This window comes from Sycon ciliatum, chromosome 4 (genome assembly GCF_964019385.1).
Source record: "Sycon ciliatum chromosome 4, ocSycCili1.1, whole genome shotgun sequence".
Classification (NCBI taxonomy): domain Eukaryota; kingdom Metazoa; phylum Porifera; class Calcarea; order Leucosolenida; family Sycettidae; genus Sycon; species Sycon ciliatum.
This window is the reverse complement of record NC_088646.1, coordinates 1,791,556-1,809,289: the sequence shown is the minus strand read 5'-3', so window position 1 is coordinate 1,809,289 and position 17,734 is coordinate 1,791,556. Positions and strand designations below refer to the sequence as shown.

General features: G+C 48.3%; 2 protein-coding genes across 2 annotated transcripts in view; one reads left to right on the top strand and one right to left on the bottom strand.

Moving 5' to 3' along the window:
• The first annotated feature begins 131 nt into the window (after positions 1-131).
• Positions 132-5,157, top strand: LOC135813839 (protein YIPF7-like). Its single transcript, XM_065326858.1, has 5 exons — positions 132-625; positions 1,659-1,693; positions 2,592-2,702; positions 3,120-3,301; positions 4,630-5,157. Exons 1-5 carry the CDS (start codon positions 352-354, stop codon positions 4,790-4,792), a joined length of 765 nt encoding a protein of 254 aa, XP_065182930.1. The 5' UTR covers positions 132-351; the 3' UTR covers positions 4,793-5,157.
• Positions 5,102-17,734, bottom strand: part of LOC135813838 (phosphoacetylglucosamine mutase-like) — a 28,944-nt gene continuing 16,311 nt past the window's right edge. Inside the window, exons 11-20 of the mRNA XM_065326857.1 lie at positions 17,018-17,067; positions 16,627-16,681; positions 15,620-15,675; positions 15,015-15,116; positions 14,624-14,694; positions 13,868-13,973; positions 12,271-12,333; positions 11,407-11,528; positions 6,926-6,977; positions 5,102-6,111 (exon numbers count right to left, since the gene is read on the bottom strand). Coding sequence (XP_065182929.1) covers positions 5,995-6,111; positions 6,926-6,977; positions 11,407-11,528; positions 12,271-12,333; positions 13,868-13,973; positions 14,624-14,694; positions 15,015-15,116; positions 15,620-15,675; positions 16,627-16,681; positions 17,018-17,067 — 794 coding nt within the window. The 3' untranslated portion in view covers positions 5,102-5,994. The remainder of the gene's footprint in view (positions 6,112-6,925; positions 6,978-11,406; positions 11,529-12,270; positions 12,334-13,867; positions 13,974-14,623; positions 14,695-15,014; positions 15,117-15,619; positions 15,676-16,626; positions 16,682-17,017; positions 17,068-17,734) is intronic.

The window sequence follows — 17,734 nt, the reverse complement described above, 5'->3', positions numbered from 1 at the left end:
CGCTGCATGCTGATCATACGTGTCGTTGTAGATCTACACGCAGGATTCCAAGATCCAACGACTTCGACCACACAAACGTCGAAACGAGCACGAAAAAGAAAAGTTTGATTTCATTGTTTTCAGACAAAGAAACAAGGCTGGGAGTTGGAAGTACACTGTATTTGGTGGCGTTGTCTTTGCAGATTCGGATCGCCGTTGATGTAGGGTCGATTTGGAGCTTAAAGAGTATAGCCCTTGAACACACGTGGAGTAGTGCAGTCTGCGAGTGTATTATCTACGTGAAGCAATTTATTATTTTATTTATTTGAATCTAACATCCTCTCACAAGTATTAGTTGGCTCACTTCAGAAAATGACTTCTCAATATGATCAGCCGTTTTTCCAATCAAACTATGGGGATTTTAGCCAACCTGGCGGTGGAGCGCCAGGTGGAGCAGCCGCTCCTCCTGATTACTCTAACTTTGCCGCACCATCAGGCCAGCAACCGAATCAGTTCTACAATCAGGGTTCATACAGTGCACCACCACCTACCCAGCCTGACCAGTACACTGGTAGTATAATGCAACCGGACCAACCAGCCTCAGTTGGATCTACTGGATTTGATGATGAGCCACCACTCTTAGAAGGTTAGTGGGCACAGAGTCAAACCAAAACAACACAATGCGGTAGCAATGCTTTGGCCCACTGCTTTGCTAGCCACTGTGGTAGCATAAGAGGCCCGGTTTAAAGCGGTTTTCATCCGTTAGTTTACCCGAGCCTTTTCTACATCAGCTGTCACATCTCATGAATCACAATGCGCATTCACAACATCTTCGCAAGGCCACGCATGCGTGAAATGCGTGAATGACTTCGTACAATTGTTGCCAAATGACCGACCACCTTCATGCATATCGGAAACTGACTAAGTGTGCAGAGTGTTTTGTGCACTGTAGCTGCAGAGCACATTGTTCACGTTGCAAGGAAAGAGGAAGTTGCAACCTGGTCACTTGGTGATGGACTGGCGAAGACACAGAACTTAGAGAACCTGCAGCAAACGCACCTCACCCTTTCCCTGTACTGGACATTGAGAACTTCTTGGCTGTGTCAAATGTGAGCCGGCGAGAGCTGCGAACTTTTTTTTCTGAGTTCAAATTTCACCTTACACAGCCTTCACTGCATGTATCAATCATGTTAAATTTTGGGCCTGCATTGCATCGTGTATTGGTGCCGTGGAGGTGAAGAACTCGAGCACGGCACGGAGACAAGTAATGCTCATCCTGCGTAGCTAAATGTCCTCATGACAGAACACTATAGCTGTAATTGACTACAGTTGGTGCTGAAAAGACCTGTCCTAAAATATGGTTTTGTCCGTCCTTGAAACTAACTTGTCTGCTGAAGGAAGTGAGTGGCATACTGTGTACAGCTTACATCTAATGGCTGTATGTTACATGCTGCTGCTGCTGCTGTTGCTTGCAGCCACCACCTGCTATCACTGCTGCTGCTGTTGCTGCGAGTGGCTGTTAAACCCAGTACTAGGCAGTAGGAACTTGCCAAGCCATGCACATGCACATTTCTCTATGGTCCAGGTATCGGCATAGGAGTGACAGGTTAACATTCATGGCACATGCGCGTCCAATCTGATGTGCGAATTGATTGCTACTCTCTGCTTGTTTTCTCCAGAGCTTGGAATTAACTTCGACCACATCTACCAAAAGGTAGGCTCAGCTGCTTTGCACATTGAAAAGTCCGTTTGAATTTCACTTCACCCGGTAGAGGGAGAGGAATGTGCTGCAACTCCCAGTTTCACGTTAAATCATGATCGTCAGGCAACTGGTGGCTCTAAAACAGGCAATCTGGACATAAAGGGATGTGAGGTGACGAGGGGAAAGCAATAATACAAACTTTAGGTGCAGATGATACCGGTACGTCTGTGGACTTGGAGCCACGCAGCACCAGTTCTGGCACAAAGCTGGTATAAAATATAGATGAACAGGAAGAAACTCAGCGCTGGCATGCATATGTGCTTAACAGCACGAAGAGAACAGACGAGACGCGCAAACAGACAGGAGACAGGTAGTGTGACTACAAAGCTGTAGTCACACGACCGTGCGGACAAAGTTACGAAGGTAGAACGTGCCACCTCTGTATTCTGTGTGCTGTCTAGCACATAAGCCCGCCAGCGCCATTTCTTCCTGTGCATTTAGATCTGTCACCAGCTTTGGCTCCCAGTCCACAAACGTATTGCCTGCTCCTCACCACTAGCACTATTGCTTTTGCCTTCTCACCTCGCTCCCCTTGTGTTCAGGCTGCCTGTTTTGGAACAGCCAGTTACCTGATGACCATGATTCGATGTGAGAACACGGCTTTCTCTCTCTCTCTCTCTCTCTCTCTCTCTCTCTCTCTCTCTCTCTCTCTCTCTCTCTCTCTTTCTCTATCTCTTTCTCTGTCTATCTTATCTATCTCCACTGCTATTTGCCAAAATTTACCCCGGTGTATCTATCTCTACTGTGTGGAAAGCTCTGTCTTATGCGGACAGTGGAACACCCTACTTAATGGCGGAATTCCACCCCATAAAATCTCTCGTTCTTTCTTATTGCTGCTTTTCCTGTACAGTCGATATCCGTACTAAACCCGACCAAACCAGCAGACTCTCATATTATGGATGACACGGACCTGGCGGGACCTCTGGTAGTGTGCATCGTACTAGGCATGACTCTCTTGTTGGTGAGTCCACTCTCAGCATTCCTACTCAGCTCTGCTGTAAAGCTTCTAGAACATCAACGGCCAGTCAAAGGCGATGGTGGGACTAGGGTTGCATGAAGCACTCTGGCCGTGTAGCTCCATAGGCTGACGCTCCATACATGTACAGTATACACTGACTCTTGTGTGTTGTCCAGGCATGCCTGTGCCTGTACATGTACGTGACACTGTATTGAGTGTATGGACCACTATTTGTTTATCTCCCTTTATCCTGGGAAGGAACTTCAAGGAAATGCTTGAGCATGATGTTGCCTGCTGTTCTATGCAATGTCATGTACATGATTGTGTTTAGTTTCTAGATGAGTGTGTATGAGTAGGTATGATGTATGTGTATTTATTGTGCGTGCGTGTGTGTGTCTGTGTGTCTGTGTGTTATGCTAGTCTGGCAAGGTGCAGTTTGGCTATATCTACGGCATGGGAGTTCTGGGCAGCGGATGCATGTATGCATTGCTCAACTTGATGAGTACATGCGGTGTTACTGTCTCCACGGTAATCAGCGTTCTCGGATACTGTCTCCTTCCAATGTTGATACTGGCCGCAATCAGTGTTCTCATATCCCTGCAGTAAGTAGATTTTCTCATTGGGTCAATATCTGACGCTTGCTTGCTTGCTTGTGTGAGCTCATTAATTTGACGGGAGTAGCTGTATTGATGATGCAGTGACCTGAGTAGCTGTATTGATGATGCCTTGAGGGGAGTAGCACTATTATACAGTGATGTGCTGTGTGCCCAGCAGTATCTTCAGTTACTTTAACTCTTCTCAGCTATCACAGTCTGTCCCTCCAGGAAATCGCGATTCCACGGATGCAACAAATTTCGCGATTTTCGCCCAAACCCGCGATTTTCAGCAAAATCCGCGATTTCCCATGTTTTTTGTTGTTTTCTGCACTATATCTCACTTTTTTCTGCACTTTTCACGCAGTGCTTTCCATGATCCTGTAGGTTATTTGCATAGTACGACTCGGACTACTCCCGAGTAGATATACGATGCAACAGATTTCGTGATTTGGCCCTAATCCGCAATTTTCTGTAAATAATTCCGCGGATTCCTGGCAAGTTCTGCATCATTCTGCACTTTTCGTCGCATTTTTTGTTGTTTTCTGCCGCAGTTTCTTGCGCAAGTTTTCCAGAGTTTTTTTCCGCAAATTCCCGCAGGGACAGCACAGTGCAGGTCTAGGAGAGTATCTAGACATCCCTGATGCCCAGTAGCGCTGTGTTGCTCAAACTAATACTTCCTCGTGCCGCACAGGGTGACTGAACTCCAGAAGAGTCTCTGGCCAGGTGTGTGTGTGTGTCTGTCCCCGGGGAAAATTGCGATTCCGCGGCCGCGTTTTTTTCCGCGTTTTTTGCGATTTTTTAAAAGACCGCGTTTTCCGCGATTTTCCCGCGTTTTTTGAACTTTTTTGTTGCACTACACGTACACACAGTGCACTGTTCGGTCAGCAACGTCTCATCGTGGCGGCTTTTTACTCAAAATATGACGAGTGCTTACACCAGAGACTTGTAACTGATTGATTTCACTACATACTCACTGAAAATTGCCGCACATCAATATTATTCGCCGCATATTTACCGCAAATTCACCGCAAATTATGCCATATTATGCCGCGTTTTTCCCCGCGTTTTTTGCGATTTTTTTCCGCAATTTTCCCCGGGGACAGGTGTGTGTGTATGTGTGTGTGTGTGTGTGTGTGTGTGTGTGTGTGTGTGTGTGTGTGTGCGCGTGTCGCAGTAGTCAGTAGTGTTGCCTACTCACTACTGCGACGCAGTGATGTTCTAGATACGGCTAGATAAGGCAGCATGGCTTGAGCGTGCTTTTGGGTAGTGTGGATGTTATTAAATTTTTCCTTCTTCAATTCTTGTCCGTCTTGTTGTGCTTGGTGTATGTGCAGAGGCATCGTCGGTACGGTGCTGGCAGTCCTGGTCATTCTCTGGTGTAGTGTGTCCGCATCCAAGCTGTTTGTAGCGGCATTGGTAATGGAGTCTCAGCAGCTGCTCGTTGCATACCCTTGCTGTCTTCTATACGGCGTCTTTGCCCTACTGACTGTGTTCTAGAATGCTTCACACCAGAACACGTTTAGCCTATGCCAGAATCACCACGCAAACCGTTCGATGAAATTATTGCTTTTGCGTCGGGAACCTTTCCTCTGGCACTTGATGTTTTCCTGGCCAGAAATCAATGCCATGTGTGCTCTTTGTCACGTTGTTGTCTTCTTTATTCCATTAGTTCATTTTCTACCTTGCTGTTTCGTTCTTGGGTGGTCTTATAGGAATATCTTTCTTCATCAGTTTTTAAAAACACATAATAGCATATGAATTATCCCCCCAGCTTGCTGAAGTCATGCCGCAGTCATACCGCAAATGTTTTAATTTCAATGAATACTTATTACTGAGTTCTGCGGTGAAAGCAAAACATGTGATCATGTGGGTTTAGTTACTTGCTGTGTGGGCGATCAACGCCATTCATGACACATCAGCCAACTAATAATAATAATAAATAATATTCGCGGGATCCGCGTCGGCATCGCTTGAATGTCCAGAAACACTCAAACTAGCCTTCGCATCCGCAGGCCACCACTATGCCTGTTAACCTTAGTGGCGAATGCAGACCTCACAAGTGAGTCAGGGGAGAGGAGGTTAGTCTCTCAACCAATCGGGCGTGTAACGGCCCATAACCCTGTAAACTGCATCCTTGTTATTCTCACTCCGAGCTGTGAGTACCCAGTTGACCGTGGGTGTCGGCGCAGTTCAACACGCGTAAAAAGTCTTTTTACCACGCTCCCTGCTACCAGCGCGGGTCTTGAACTCGGGACCTCATGATTCGCAGGCAGGCCTGCAAACCAATCGGCCATATGCGTTGGTTCTACTAGAATATCATAATAATGATTCAGTGAAGACTCTAGGTAGGAGTAATGGAGAAAATACAGTGTTAAAACATGCTGCACAGCACTGTGCTAAAAATATGTAGCGAATAGACCGAACTATTAACTTGAAGTAAAAAAAAGTAAGAGAAAGAAGTAACAATGATAGCAACGACGGGCCTGCCACATACAGGTCACAGGGCTCCTTCAAACTATGAACCGTGAAATGCAACCAACAGTTGTGTAGAGTGGCGCGACAGTGCTAACAGTGTTACACTGGTGGTCTCAAGCGTCAAGTACCACCGGATGAAATGATCCCTACTGGCTATTCTGGCCATGCAACAGCAATCCGACTAGTCGCGGCGTCCCGTCCTGGACTGCACAATTCCAGGGTGGCTAGTGCTTGACTCGCTTGGCACCAAGCGGTGATGGCTCCTGTGGTCGTTGCCCACTGCCGCCCGCATTGTCAAACACAGCGCAGGCTACGCGAGCAGCAAGGTGATCGGCAGTGACCTGAGCAGTTGGGCAACACGTACACACGGCATAACATGAGGACTCAAGCACATGTTATGTTACAGCCAAGCCAAAATCAATCACTTTAATAGCTGAGGTACAGCCAATCAATGTGTAATGTTAGTTTTCTGAGCTGGGCATCACGAGTGAGGACGGGTCTGTTGCACAGTACAGTAGAATGCTGATTGTCCACACCCCGCGTCGTGCAGGGCCATCTCCTGGAGAATTCGCAAGGAGGAGTACCTACTACTTATAGTCCGACCAGGGAGGGGGCACATCTACTGTAAACCGTGAAATTATGGCGATGGTCTAATTTCTGCGAAATTCGTGACCGCGTGGAAATCGCGAAATTTAGACAGCGCGAAAAGGAGATCCATGGAAGGTGTAGCATGAATGCCACAGTAGCAAATTCTGCAATCGCAAAATTAAAACCTTGCAAACCTGTCCGGATTCCGAAAACGCGAACTAAAAACGCCACGAAAATTTCACGCTTTACAGTATCGCAAACACACCCTCAAGTTTCATCATTTCTCATTCTCTTTTGTAAGTACAACAGGAATAAGACACACGTCAGCTTCTTGAAATTATGCAAAGGGAATACGTTTGCCCCCCCCCCCCCCCCTGCTGTCGTGCATGTGGATGGGAAAACATCAAACACTTCTCTTGGCCCCTTCCATTCAGGCAGCAGGTATTTCATACAATCAATCATTGGGATGATAGGTATTCTATTTTACATCATTAGATGGTAGACGTATTGTGCAGTGAGTATCATATACATGTACTACAGTTATAATATATTCCTGGCTTGACTGACCTGTGTATTGGCTTCAGCGTACACACGTACAACATCCTCAGTACCGGAGGGCCTATTGGACACACAGCAATCAGTCAGAAGGCAAACACACACACACACACACACACACACACACACACGCACGCACGCACGCACGCACGCACGCACGCACGCACGCACGCACGCACGCACGCACGCACGCACGCACGCACGCACGCACGCACGCACGCACGCACGCACGCACGCACGCACGCACGCACGCACGCACGCACGCACGCACGCACGCACGCACGCACGCACGCACGCACGCACGCACGCACGCACGCACGCACGCACGCACGCACGCACGCACGCACGCACGCACGCACGCACGCACGCACGCACGCACGCACACACACACACACACACACACACACACACACACACACACACACACACACACACACACACACACACACACACACACACACACACACACCGGTTAGGGCACGTTCAGACTACTGTGAATCCCGTCAAGCCGTGAATGGCGATAAACCATGAAGGACATTCGCACTACCGATAAACTAACGTTACCGGTACGTACGTTTTGCAGCTCTCACCGCGGCACTGAGAAGGAATTTTCCCTTTTTCCCAGCCTGAGCACTCTTTTTACTGCCGGAAAAGTTTTACTGGCGCAGCAGCCGCGGCAGTAAAACTTTTCCGACCGTAACGTGCCAGTAACGTCACGTGATCAAATCACCTTGGAAACTTTCCCAATCGGTCACTTTTTATCGGTAGTCTGAACGCGCCCTTACAGCAAACGTTCACGGACTTGCAACCCAAGCACTGTAAGAGATATCTTCTAAACTTAAGTTACATGCACAGACTAAGTTCATTTCCGAATGTTTCCCACTTTCTGCCCCTTTGTATAAATTTCACATGGTGGCTGCTATCCAAGACTGCTAGAAGGAAAGGACTGCACAAGCAGACAAGACAGCTGCCAGCTCAGGACCCTCACACATGCACGAACGATGCCTACGCTATCATGTGATCTGCTCAAAGTGACAGAAACTGTAGCAACTTATAAATTCCTACGAATACTAGTCGCACCTTTTTTACATTAAAATTCAAGGGCAAAAAAGGGGATGTGACTTCCAATCGATTATGCCCAGCTCATATTAACTCCCACTAATTCCTGCAATCTATAACTTGGGTTTATACCTCCATATTAAAGCGGTAAAGTAAAGTTTCACGTAAATTTCCTACGTACGTGAACTTTTATGTCAAAAAATAAAAATAAACTCACGTAAAATTTGACGTGTTCTACGTGTGTTGACTGCAACGCACGTAGGTCCGTGACGTGAGCTTTTTGGAAGTTCCGTGTGGTCATCCGGATCAGATTTGTGTGAGTATGCATAGTTCGATCGGGTTTGTTGGAAGAATCGATTTTCGTTCTGTGTCGGGAAAATAAAATGTTCCTTCTCTGGGTTTCCGCGAGCCGCTGAAAGCCAGAGACTAATTGTATTTGCCGTGGAGATCAACTGGAAAGGAAGTGTGACCCTTTTAGTTAGTTAGAGCTGTCTTGTTTGTAGCGACCTCGCTGCATGACATCAGCTCTCTCACTAGCCCGGACTTATGCGCATGCGCAAACATTCTTCTTTCTATAGGTACAAGGAGGACTAATTGCACTGTAAGCATTTCCTATTATGTCGACATGTACTTGAGCATGTGTAAATGTTATACGATGATCGCAAGTTACAGTACAATTAGTCCTCCTTGTAGCTATATTAACACTGCTGTCTCCGAAACGCTTGCTTAGTTCTTCTTCTTTCTCTTTGTTCTAAAATAAACAACAACTGTTAGGCAAAGCTGCCCTCTCCTCGGAGTTGTAATTATTAGGCCCCAGGGTGGTATGTCCCGGGATTCATCTGTCTCCCCATGAACAGATACGACCTCTGCCACCTTGGGTGCCTAAATTGGTGACCCCCGACGCTGTGCTTGCGGAGTATTTATAGTTTCCCATTGTATTTTGACTTTCCCGATTTGGGAATTTGTGGTGCCTCTCGCCGCCCACCCACCCTCGGCACACCTGGAGCTGCTGCGGACTCCGCCCTCCTGCCGCCACCATCCGTCGAGCTGCTGTGGAGCCACCACCCTCCTACGTCCAGTGTGCGCCGGCCACAAGCTGGAGCTTAGCCCACTCCCACACTCAAAGCCTCCCCAATCGCGGAGCCAGCACTGCTGCTACTATTTGTACTACTGTCATGCAGTTCTGTGCCCTGGATAGGCTGCCGACCACCCAGTCGCCGCCCTGCCACATATACGCACACAGCTACACGGGCTGCTGTCCTGCAAGACTTCTGCAATGGTCACTGCGTGTCTTTGCCTCTGCCTCTGACATGCTCTCCACCTCTGTCACGTTAATCCACCTCTGACAAGTTAACCCGCCTCTGTCATGCATCTCTTTTCCGGCTTCCTGCATTTTATTCCTGTTTCGGCCTTTGTTGCCACGTTAAAAACATTGGTACGCCACATGCAGCGCTCATTTCCTTGTTTTTCTCTTTCATTCTCTGCGCTCCGCTTGTTCTCTGGTGGGGGAGTACTGTAGCGACCTCACTGCATAACGCCAGCTCTCTCACTAGCCCGGACTTATAAGCATGAGCAAACATTCTTCTTTCTCTTTGTTCTAAATGTTTTGAGTGTTTGAGTGGTGCTTATCGGCCAAACTGAGCTCTTCTTCTCCAGGAAATGATTTCATCCGCTTCAAACTGGAGCATGATTTGCATTTGCTCCTGGTCGTGATGGGCAAGCCCAATGCTTTTGTTACAGGATCAAAGGACTGGGACGAGATCGCGGAAACGATGAGGAAGACGTTTGGAGACATGCGCGGCCTCGCTGCTAGGACCTGCAAAGAAAGAACTATCAGGGAGATCAGATCCTTTGTCGTTAACGACAACAAATCAAAGAGGAGAAGCGGAACCGAGGAAGAGTTCACTCGAAACGATGAGCTGCTGACAGAGCTCACATCACGGTGGAAGGCTGCCGAAGAGGAGAAGGTAAAGACAGGTAAAGCCAAGAAGACAAAAATTGACGGCGATGCAGCGAACGGTGCCAAGCTGTGTGAGGCTGCACTTAAAGGTCTGCGTTCGAAGAACGTCACGCCTGTGAGGCATAGCAAGATTAGTGAAGACCGTGAGCCAGGCAGTGATGGTTCGGACCACTCAAGTGACTCATCTATGTCAGAAAATGAAGGTGAATCAGCTCCCCCATCGAAGAAGCAGAAGAGGAAGAGGGCCACAAATGGCAATGGGTGGCGGTTCTGTTGGTGCCAGATTGCTCGACAGATGTCAGAACAGCAGTGTTTACGCCTGCTGATTTCAGAGGAGGAGCTGGGAGACAAAAGCCTGCTCAGTTATTATGTAAGCTGCAACAGAGGGTGAAAATACCATGTCGGATAAACTCCTATGCGAGCTCTTTGTTAGCCGGTTGCCTCGATACGCTCAGTCAATAGTAACATTCTGCCCAAGATCCCTCGATGTCACCCCATATTAAACTTAGCAGTGGTTCATGCCAGTTTCACCGCATGTTGGCGAGCAGGCCCGGCGGTGTGAAGCCCCATGCTCCATAGGAGTTGTAATTTCTTAGGCCCCGGGGTGGCATGTCCGGAGAAACATCTGTCTCCACGCATACAGATACGACCTCTGCCACTTTGGGTACCATATTTTCCAGAGTACAAGCCGCACTTTAAACACCAGTAAATCACTCAAAAAATGGAGCGGCTTATACTAAGACGGTCAAATCAATGGTGATAAACAGGATAGATGTCTGTATTCCGTGACAAAAAATCTGGGTGCGGCTTGTACTCCGGAAAGTACGGTACCCTAAAAACATCACAAAATACATGTAATTTACATGTGCACCCGGCATCCACATACCCATGATCACATGATCATGTGGTCACCAGGTACACACACGCACGCACGCACACACACACACACTTCATACAGTGACTCTTGGCAGCTCACGTGATCGCTTGGTCATGTGACATGCAAACAAATCGAAACAATGCCGGTCGGCACTCCGCACATGCACTCATACTAGTTAGATTAATTTTAAAGGGTGATGGACCTTGGCTCCACCTGGCATACTACAGTTTGGGCCAGAAACCCCGATCTCATGAATAAAGTAGCGCCACGTTCAAGTGAGCAGAGCAGTGCTAGGGTTGCGTAGCCCACGGCGCTATTAATATTCATGAGGGGGATTTCTCTGACCAGGATTGTACTACGTCTGGCATAGCTTCGGGGATAGAGCTGAATATCTCGCTGTGGCACAGTAGACGAATGCGCCTGAATGGATGACATGCATTCAGATGCATTTCCCAGTTGACCTATTGATTGTATCAGCTGGGGAATACATCTGAATATTTCAAGTAGATGACATGTACTGTATTCAGATGCACCTCCCCCCCCCCCCCCCCACACACTGATACAGTGTATGAGGTGTGGCACAGTGGAGCTTCTCACCTGACAAATGACCGGCCCTGTTCATACTCTGCCACTAGACTGTCGATGGCGGGCTGGAGATCGCTTGGCTCGGTGACTTGTCGCTCGGCGTTGGTTGTCTTGATTACACGCCGATCAGCAACCTGACACAAACAAAACGAACGCACGCGCACACACACGTCCGCACACACACGCCCGCACCATTGGACCATTGGACGCCCATCGCCGGAGGCGATGATGGCGATGCTACAGCAGAAGCCATAGCAGCTTGTGCTGGGATTGCACCATTCAACAGCTTGCAAGGCTGAAGAATTGACCGCCACTATTCAGCCTGGTCTACACCACACAGCTATGAAGTGGCTTTTTCTGACCAGTGAATCCCTACTTTTCCGCACACACGCACGCACGCACGCACGCACGCACGCACACACACACACACACACACAGGCACACACATGCACACCAATGCACATAGTGAAATTCAAGCATCAGGTGTGGTCCTCCCCTGAACTGAATAGAGGTTTCACCCTGCGATGAGAAGGCAGCATTGCCTACGTCCAAAACGACGTAAAAAATAATAAAAGAGAGAATACAACAACTCTGCCGGGCGTACATCAGTCAGTCAAATGCCACGGCAAGTTGCCAGGGGAAAAACGCACGTCCTGACGTCGGGAGAAACTCACTTTCTGACAATCGCAGGAGATCGCTACATATTCCACTATGTCAAGTTATTCTTGTTCAATAGTACGGAAAAGTGTTAATCCTAGGTTTGTAATCTACAGCGCTGCTCAGTGAAAGACTAGCCACAAGTCCACAGCACAGTTACTCTAAACAGCAGCATAGAAAGCACGGGCACTTTGCGGAAATCTCAAGCAGTGCACCTACCTTGACCTTGAGCATTCGGTTTGGTAGAAACTTGCACTGGCCATCCCAGTCCTGAACAGACCACTGAACATGCACACAGACAGACACGTGGACAGACCGACATGTGGACACACAGACACGTGGACACACGGATACAAAGACACACAGACACACATATACATGGACAACTTTGCGCTGCCTGTTGGAGTGTCACTAACTCACTACAGCCTAGCCTCACCATGCCCCAGTTGCAGCAAGAGAAATGCGAGTTAGTAAACGTAACCAATCAAGATATGCATGGCCGGTCCTAGCAGGACTGCATGTACTAGCGATGTGCTATCGTGTTAGCACTGCTAAACATAGACCTGCTACCCATGCATACTACTCATGTGCCTATGCTGTGTGTCTATGCTGTGTGCCTATGCTGTGTGTCTATGCTGTGTGTCTATGCTGTGCGTCTATGCTGTGCGTCTATGCTGTGTGTCTATGCTGTGTGTCTATGCTGTGCGTCTATGCTGTGTGTCTATGCTGTGTGTCTATGCTGTGTGTCTATGCTGTGTGTCTATGCTGTGTGTCTATGCTGTGTGTCTATGCTGTGTGTCTATGCTGTGTGCCTATGCTGTGTGTCTATGCTGTGTGTCTATGCTGTGTGTCTATGCTGTGTGTCTATGCTGTGTGTCTATGCTGTGTGTGTGTGTGTGTACTATTTCTACTTACACATTGAACACTGCAAGACGCTTAGACTGCTGGTGGACTACCGTTCAAACATGCACACTTATGTGGCAGTGCCCTGTGTGTGTGTGTGTGTGTGTGTGTGTGTGTGTGTGTGTGTGTGTGTGTGTGTGTGTGTGTGTGTGTGTGTGTGTGTGTGTGTGTGTGTGTGCAACAATTTATTCCTGCGCGGTGATAGCTGGAATTGTGAATTTGTCGTGTTGTTTGGACCTGAGTGGCCAGTCGTCGTGCGGCGATGGTGTTAGCTTGCTGCGCATACTCCTCGTCGTTTCGTGAAAGTACGTCTTGTGGAGCCCTTGTGGGACGTTCGGTGCCCACCCTCCAGCTCAAGATTGTGCTTTCCTGGTGCATGAAGGCCGAAGCAGTACGCGTACAGACGTTATTGTTGAACAGAACATCATGTTCACATTAATTTTGTTCCTTTTTCAGTCGTTGCATGTTATACTCATAGTGGACCTACAGCAGACTGTTCATCTGGTTTGTGATATTTCCTTCCTCTGTTTGTGAGTCCCTTTCCATCAATATGGCAGCTTGTTTTGATTTCCTTTTTTCAATTCATTTTGCTGTACTTCCTGTTTTGTTTGCGCCACTGCCCCTCACCTTGCGCTCAGTTCTCTGAGTGGAGGGCGGCGTGACCCCAAGGGGTAGCTGATTGATAGTAGTAGTAGTAGTGTGTGTATGTGTATGTGTGTGTGTGTATGTGTATGTGTTCTACACAGTAAACACTGTAAGACTGGTGGACTACCGCCTAAACATGCACACTTGCCAGTGCCTATGCTCGGTGTGTACACATTGAGCATTGTAAGGCTGGTAGTGCTGGACTACCAGTAAGACTATAGTACTGGTGCTAGGCTGCCTACACGTGTACACATGTACCAATACGTACCTGTTTCTTGCGCAGTGCTAACTCCACCATGCACAGGTCAGCGCAGGAATCACCCACCGCTTGATTGGAGATCTGCATGTAGTGATACAGCTGGCCGGCAGGACCACTGCACGTGTGTGTGTGTTTGTACGTGTGTGTGTGTGTACGTGTGTGTGTGTGTGTGAGCGTGCGTGCGTGTGTATGTGTGCGTGGATGGTGATAAAAGTGCACGACATGTACGAGTGGCAGCGTGATCCATAGACATATACAGACCATGTTCATACATCACACAGGAGACGACAAAACAATCACAGAAGCCATAGATGAGTATGACCGTGCAAAGATGGTGTAGTATCATACTTGAAACATATCCCTACACATAGAATGGTATAGAAATCAGGAGCTGCATTCTTTGCCTCAGCTGCACACTGGGAGATACTTTTTAATTTTTTATTGTGCAGTGTAGTGAACCAGTCCTGCCATCCCCAATGCTGGGTTATCTGTGAGTGTGAGGGAGAATTTCCCCTGAGCAACACTGTACTGTATGCACTCACCCACGCACATATACGCACGCATGCGTGCGTGCGCACACCACGTACCATGTATACGTCAGAGAGAAGAGAGAAGCACGCAAATCTGCAATGCACTGGATGTGCACCCACAGATTTTCTCTTTAAAGCAACGATAGCGGATCTGATTGCACACGCGCGCACGCACACACACACACACACACACACACACACACACACACACACACACATGCACGCACATACTTACAGCGAGTCAGTTTCTGATTCCGCTGCCTTGGCGTCCGTGATCATCTTCGTTGCTTTGTCACTGTACAAGACCTACAGAAATGACACATTACAATAAAGCAGACACAAAAGCCAGTTGCCAATAATATCTTTGAAGCAATTCCTCAGGTTCCGCACGCACTGCTAAGTACACACCTGGATTTCACCCGCAACAAAGTCACCTGCTAAATTCTGCCTACTCAGAGGGCATTTGTTAGTACATGCATGTATTACTTAAAGCAGCCACAGTCTCTAGCAATATACCGTACATGACTACGCTGATACAATCAGGTAATGGTGTTATCAGGACATAAGTCGAGCACTCCCCCCCCCCCCCCCCACACACACACACACACTCATCATTCACCACTCACCGTTCCATGACCGTTGGCTTCGAAGTACACACCAATCTCAAAGTCCTTGGCTTTGTGGTGCAGGTGCTTCACTCCGGTTGATGTACACGCAATCGGAATTTTCTGCAAACGCACACAAACGGACAAACACACACCAACGGACAGGAGCCAAACTTGTTCACACTTTACACAAGCACCTCAGAGCTCAGACCTCACACCTGATCATCGCAGAAGCGATGATAGCAAACAGCTATGTTTGATATAGCAACTTGTGCTGGGATTACACCATTCAACAGCTTGCAAGGCTGATGAATTGACCGCCGCTAATTTTAGCCTGGTCTACACCACACGGCTGATTGTAACACATACAAGCACATCAGTACAGCGGTGCATGTTAAGTTACACAGACACAGACAGACACACAGACACACAGGCAGACAGACAGACAGACACACCCACTGAGACAGTGCACGCACGCGCACACACACACATACACACACACACATACACACACACTGAGACAGCGCACACGCACACACACACTGAGACAGCGCGCGCGCACGCACACACACACACACACACACATGCACACACTGAGACAGCGCGCGCACACACACACAACTCACCCGCTCTTCCAGGACATTGGTTGCAGCACCATTGGCGTAGGCCGTCTGAACAACACCTACAGTAGTAACATCACACATCACACATCCAATCACACATCCAATCACACATCCAATCACACATCCAATCACAGTGTCAGCAGCGGCATCACAATGCCAGTACACAGTACACAGTGCATGTACTTCAGCATTCAAGAGAGATCTGGAGCAGTACAAGATTACTATCACCATGCAGGGGCATCGGAAGGTATTTTAGTGTGGTACGGTCAGTCTTCTGAAGTACAGTTTACTCGTGGGGGAGGGATGGCGGAGGCGGAAATTTTGGAAATTTAGGGTGCGTTCTTAAATCCTCTTGGAAAAGTTGGAGACTCTCCGAAAAGTTCGAGAGCTGTTCTTATATCCTCTCCGAATTTTAGGAGGCTCTCCAAGCTCTCCAAGCTTCAGAGGTGGTTGAAACTTGGAGATTCCCGCAGTTTGGGATCAGCGCATGCAAACTAGCATTATAGGCTAAAAGCCACGTGTTGATCATGAGTGTACGCATTTCCCTTTTCGCAAACGCACAGTGCATACTACATTCGTGGCACTCAAGATCGCGGCCCTTTTAGCGCTTCATACTGCTTGACATGTGGAAAATATCTCCGAATTCTTCGAGACCCGTTCTTTGATTATACTAGTTTCTTCGACTTCGGTTTTCTTCTTCTCCAAGAAGCTAGAGAATATAAGAACGCACCCTTAGAGTCCAGATCAGTGTATTTTATTGATTCACGGGGTACCTGGAGCACAAAGTGGTACGGTCAATACCGTAGTGACCGTACCGTGTCCGACGCCCCTGCCATGGCTTGCTTGCAGCCCCAATGTACGCCCAGCATGAGCTGGTAACCAGCCAGAACGCTAACGGCAAGTAAAGACTCCCATCAATACAGACTGTATGAGTCTTGTGGACAAGCAACACTACATACATGTACATAATTACTCAACATACATACAGGCCAGTGCCTTGCGCAACATACCAACATTCAAGTGCAGGCTTGCTGCTTCAAGAAGCTCCATGATGAACTCAGCAATCTGAGAGAGAGAGAGAGAGAGAGAGAGAGAGAGAGAGAGAGAGAGAGAGAGAGAGAGAGAGAGAGAGAGAGAGAGAGAGAGAGACAGATAGAGACAGGCAGAGAGAGGGACAGACACTCAGACAGACACACAGACCCAGAAAAAAAGAGCACTACAATGTAGATATTGAGTGCTGTATCAAGCCGGTACAGCAGCGGTGTCCCTGGTTCAAATTTGACAAAGTACATGGACCAACTCCCATCAACTGAGGGCAGCAGATCCTTCTCCCATCAGCTGATGGTATTGGATTGGAAGAGAGAAAGTGAAATACACGAAAAGACAACTAGGGCCACTCACCAGCACAGCAATCTTGTCTCCATCAAGCAGATGAAACACGTTATCACCATCTGCACCAACAACACACACATTCAGTGAAGGGGAAACGGAAAGAAGGCATGAAGCACCAGCAACACACAGCCACTAATACAAGAAAGGACTTTCCCAGATGGACAGGAATCTCGGTATCTTGCACAACTTGTCAGCAGAGTGAGTTTGACATCTATGTTCTTTCGGAGCAACCAATTTGCAGCCGTGCCTCGGATGCAAAAGGCCTCTTCACGGTCGTCTCCGCCAACAGTGAGAAGCAGCTTTTTTAGAAAGGGTCAGCACCCCCCCCCCCCCCCCCCCCCTGATCACAGCATCATTGTCTGTAGATCTGGAGAAGTTTCTCTTGTGGCTTGAAAGCATCGGCAGCAAACTCGTGCTTGTTGGCCACAATGTCCGCAACTTTGACTGCAGGATATTGTTCGAAAAGCTGGAGGGTCACCTCCAGCGATTCTTGAACGTTGTGGTCGGTGTTGTCGACACTTTGGTTGTCATGAAGGCTGAGCACCCGGGATGCAAGTCAGGAAGACCTGCATCTGCAATTCGCCGGGCAGCGGTATGATGCCCACAATGCTGCTGCAGATGTGGGTGCCTTGTCTGCGCTGATTGACAAGGTTGCAGACCGTCCCAGGTGGATCCGGCATGGGGCCACTATGCAGTCCGCGTACAACGTGCACGTCTTCACTCGGC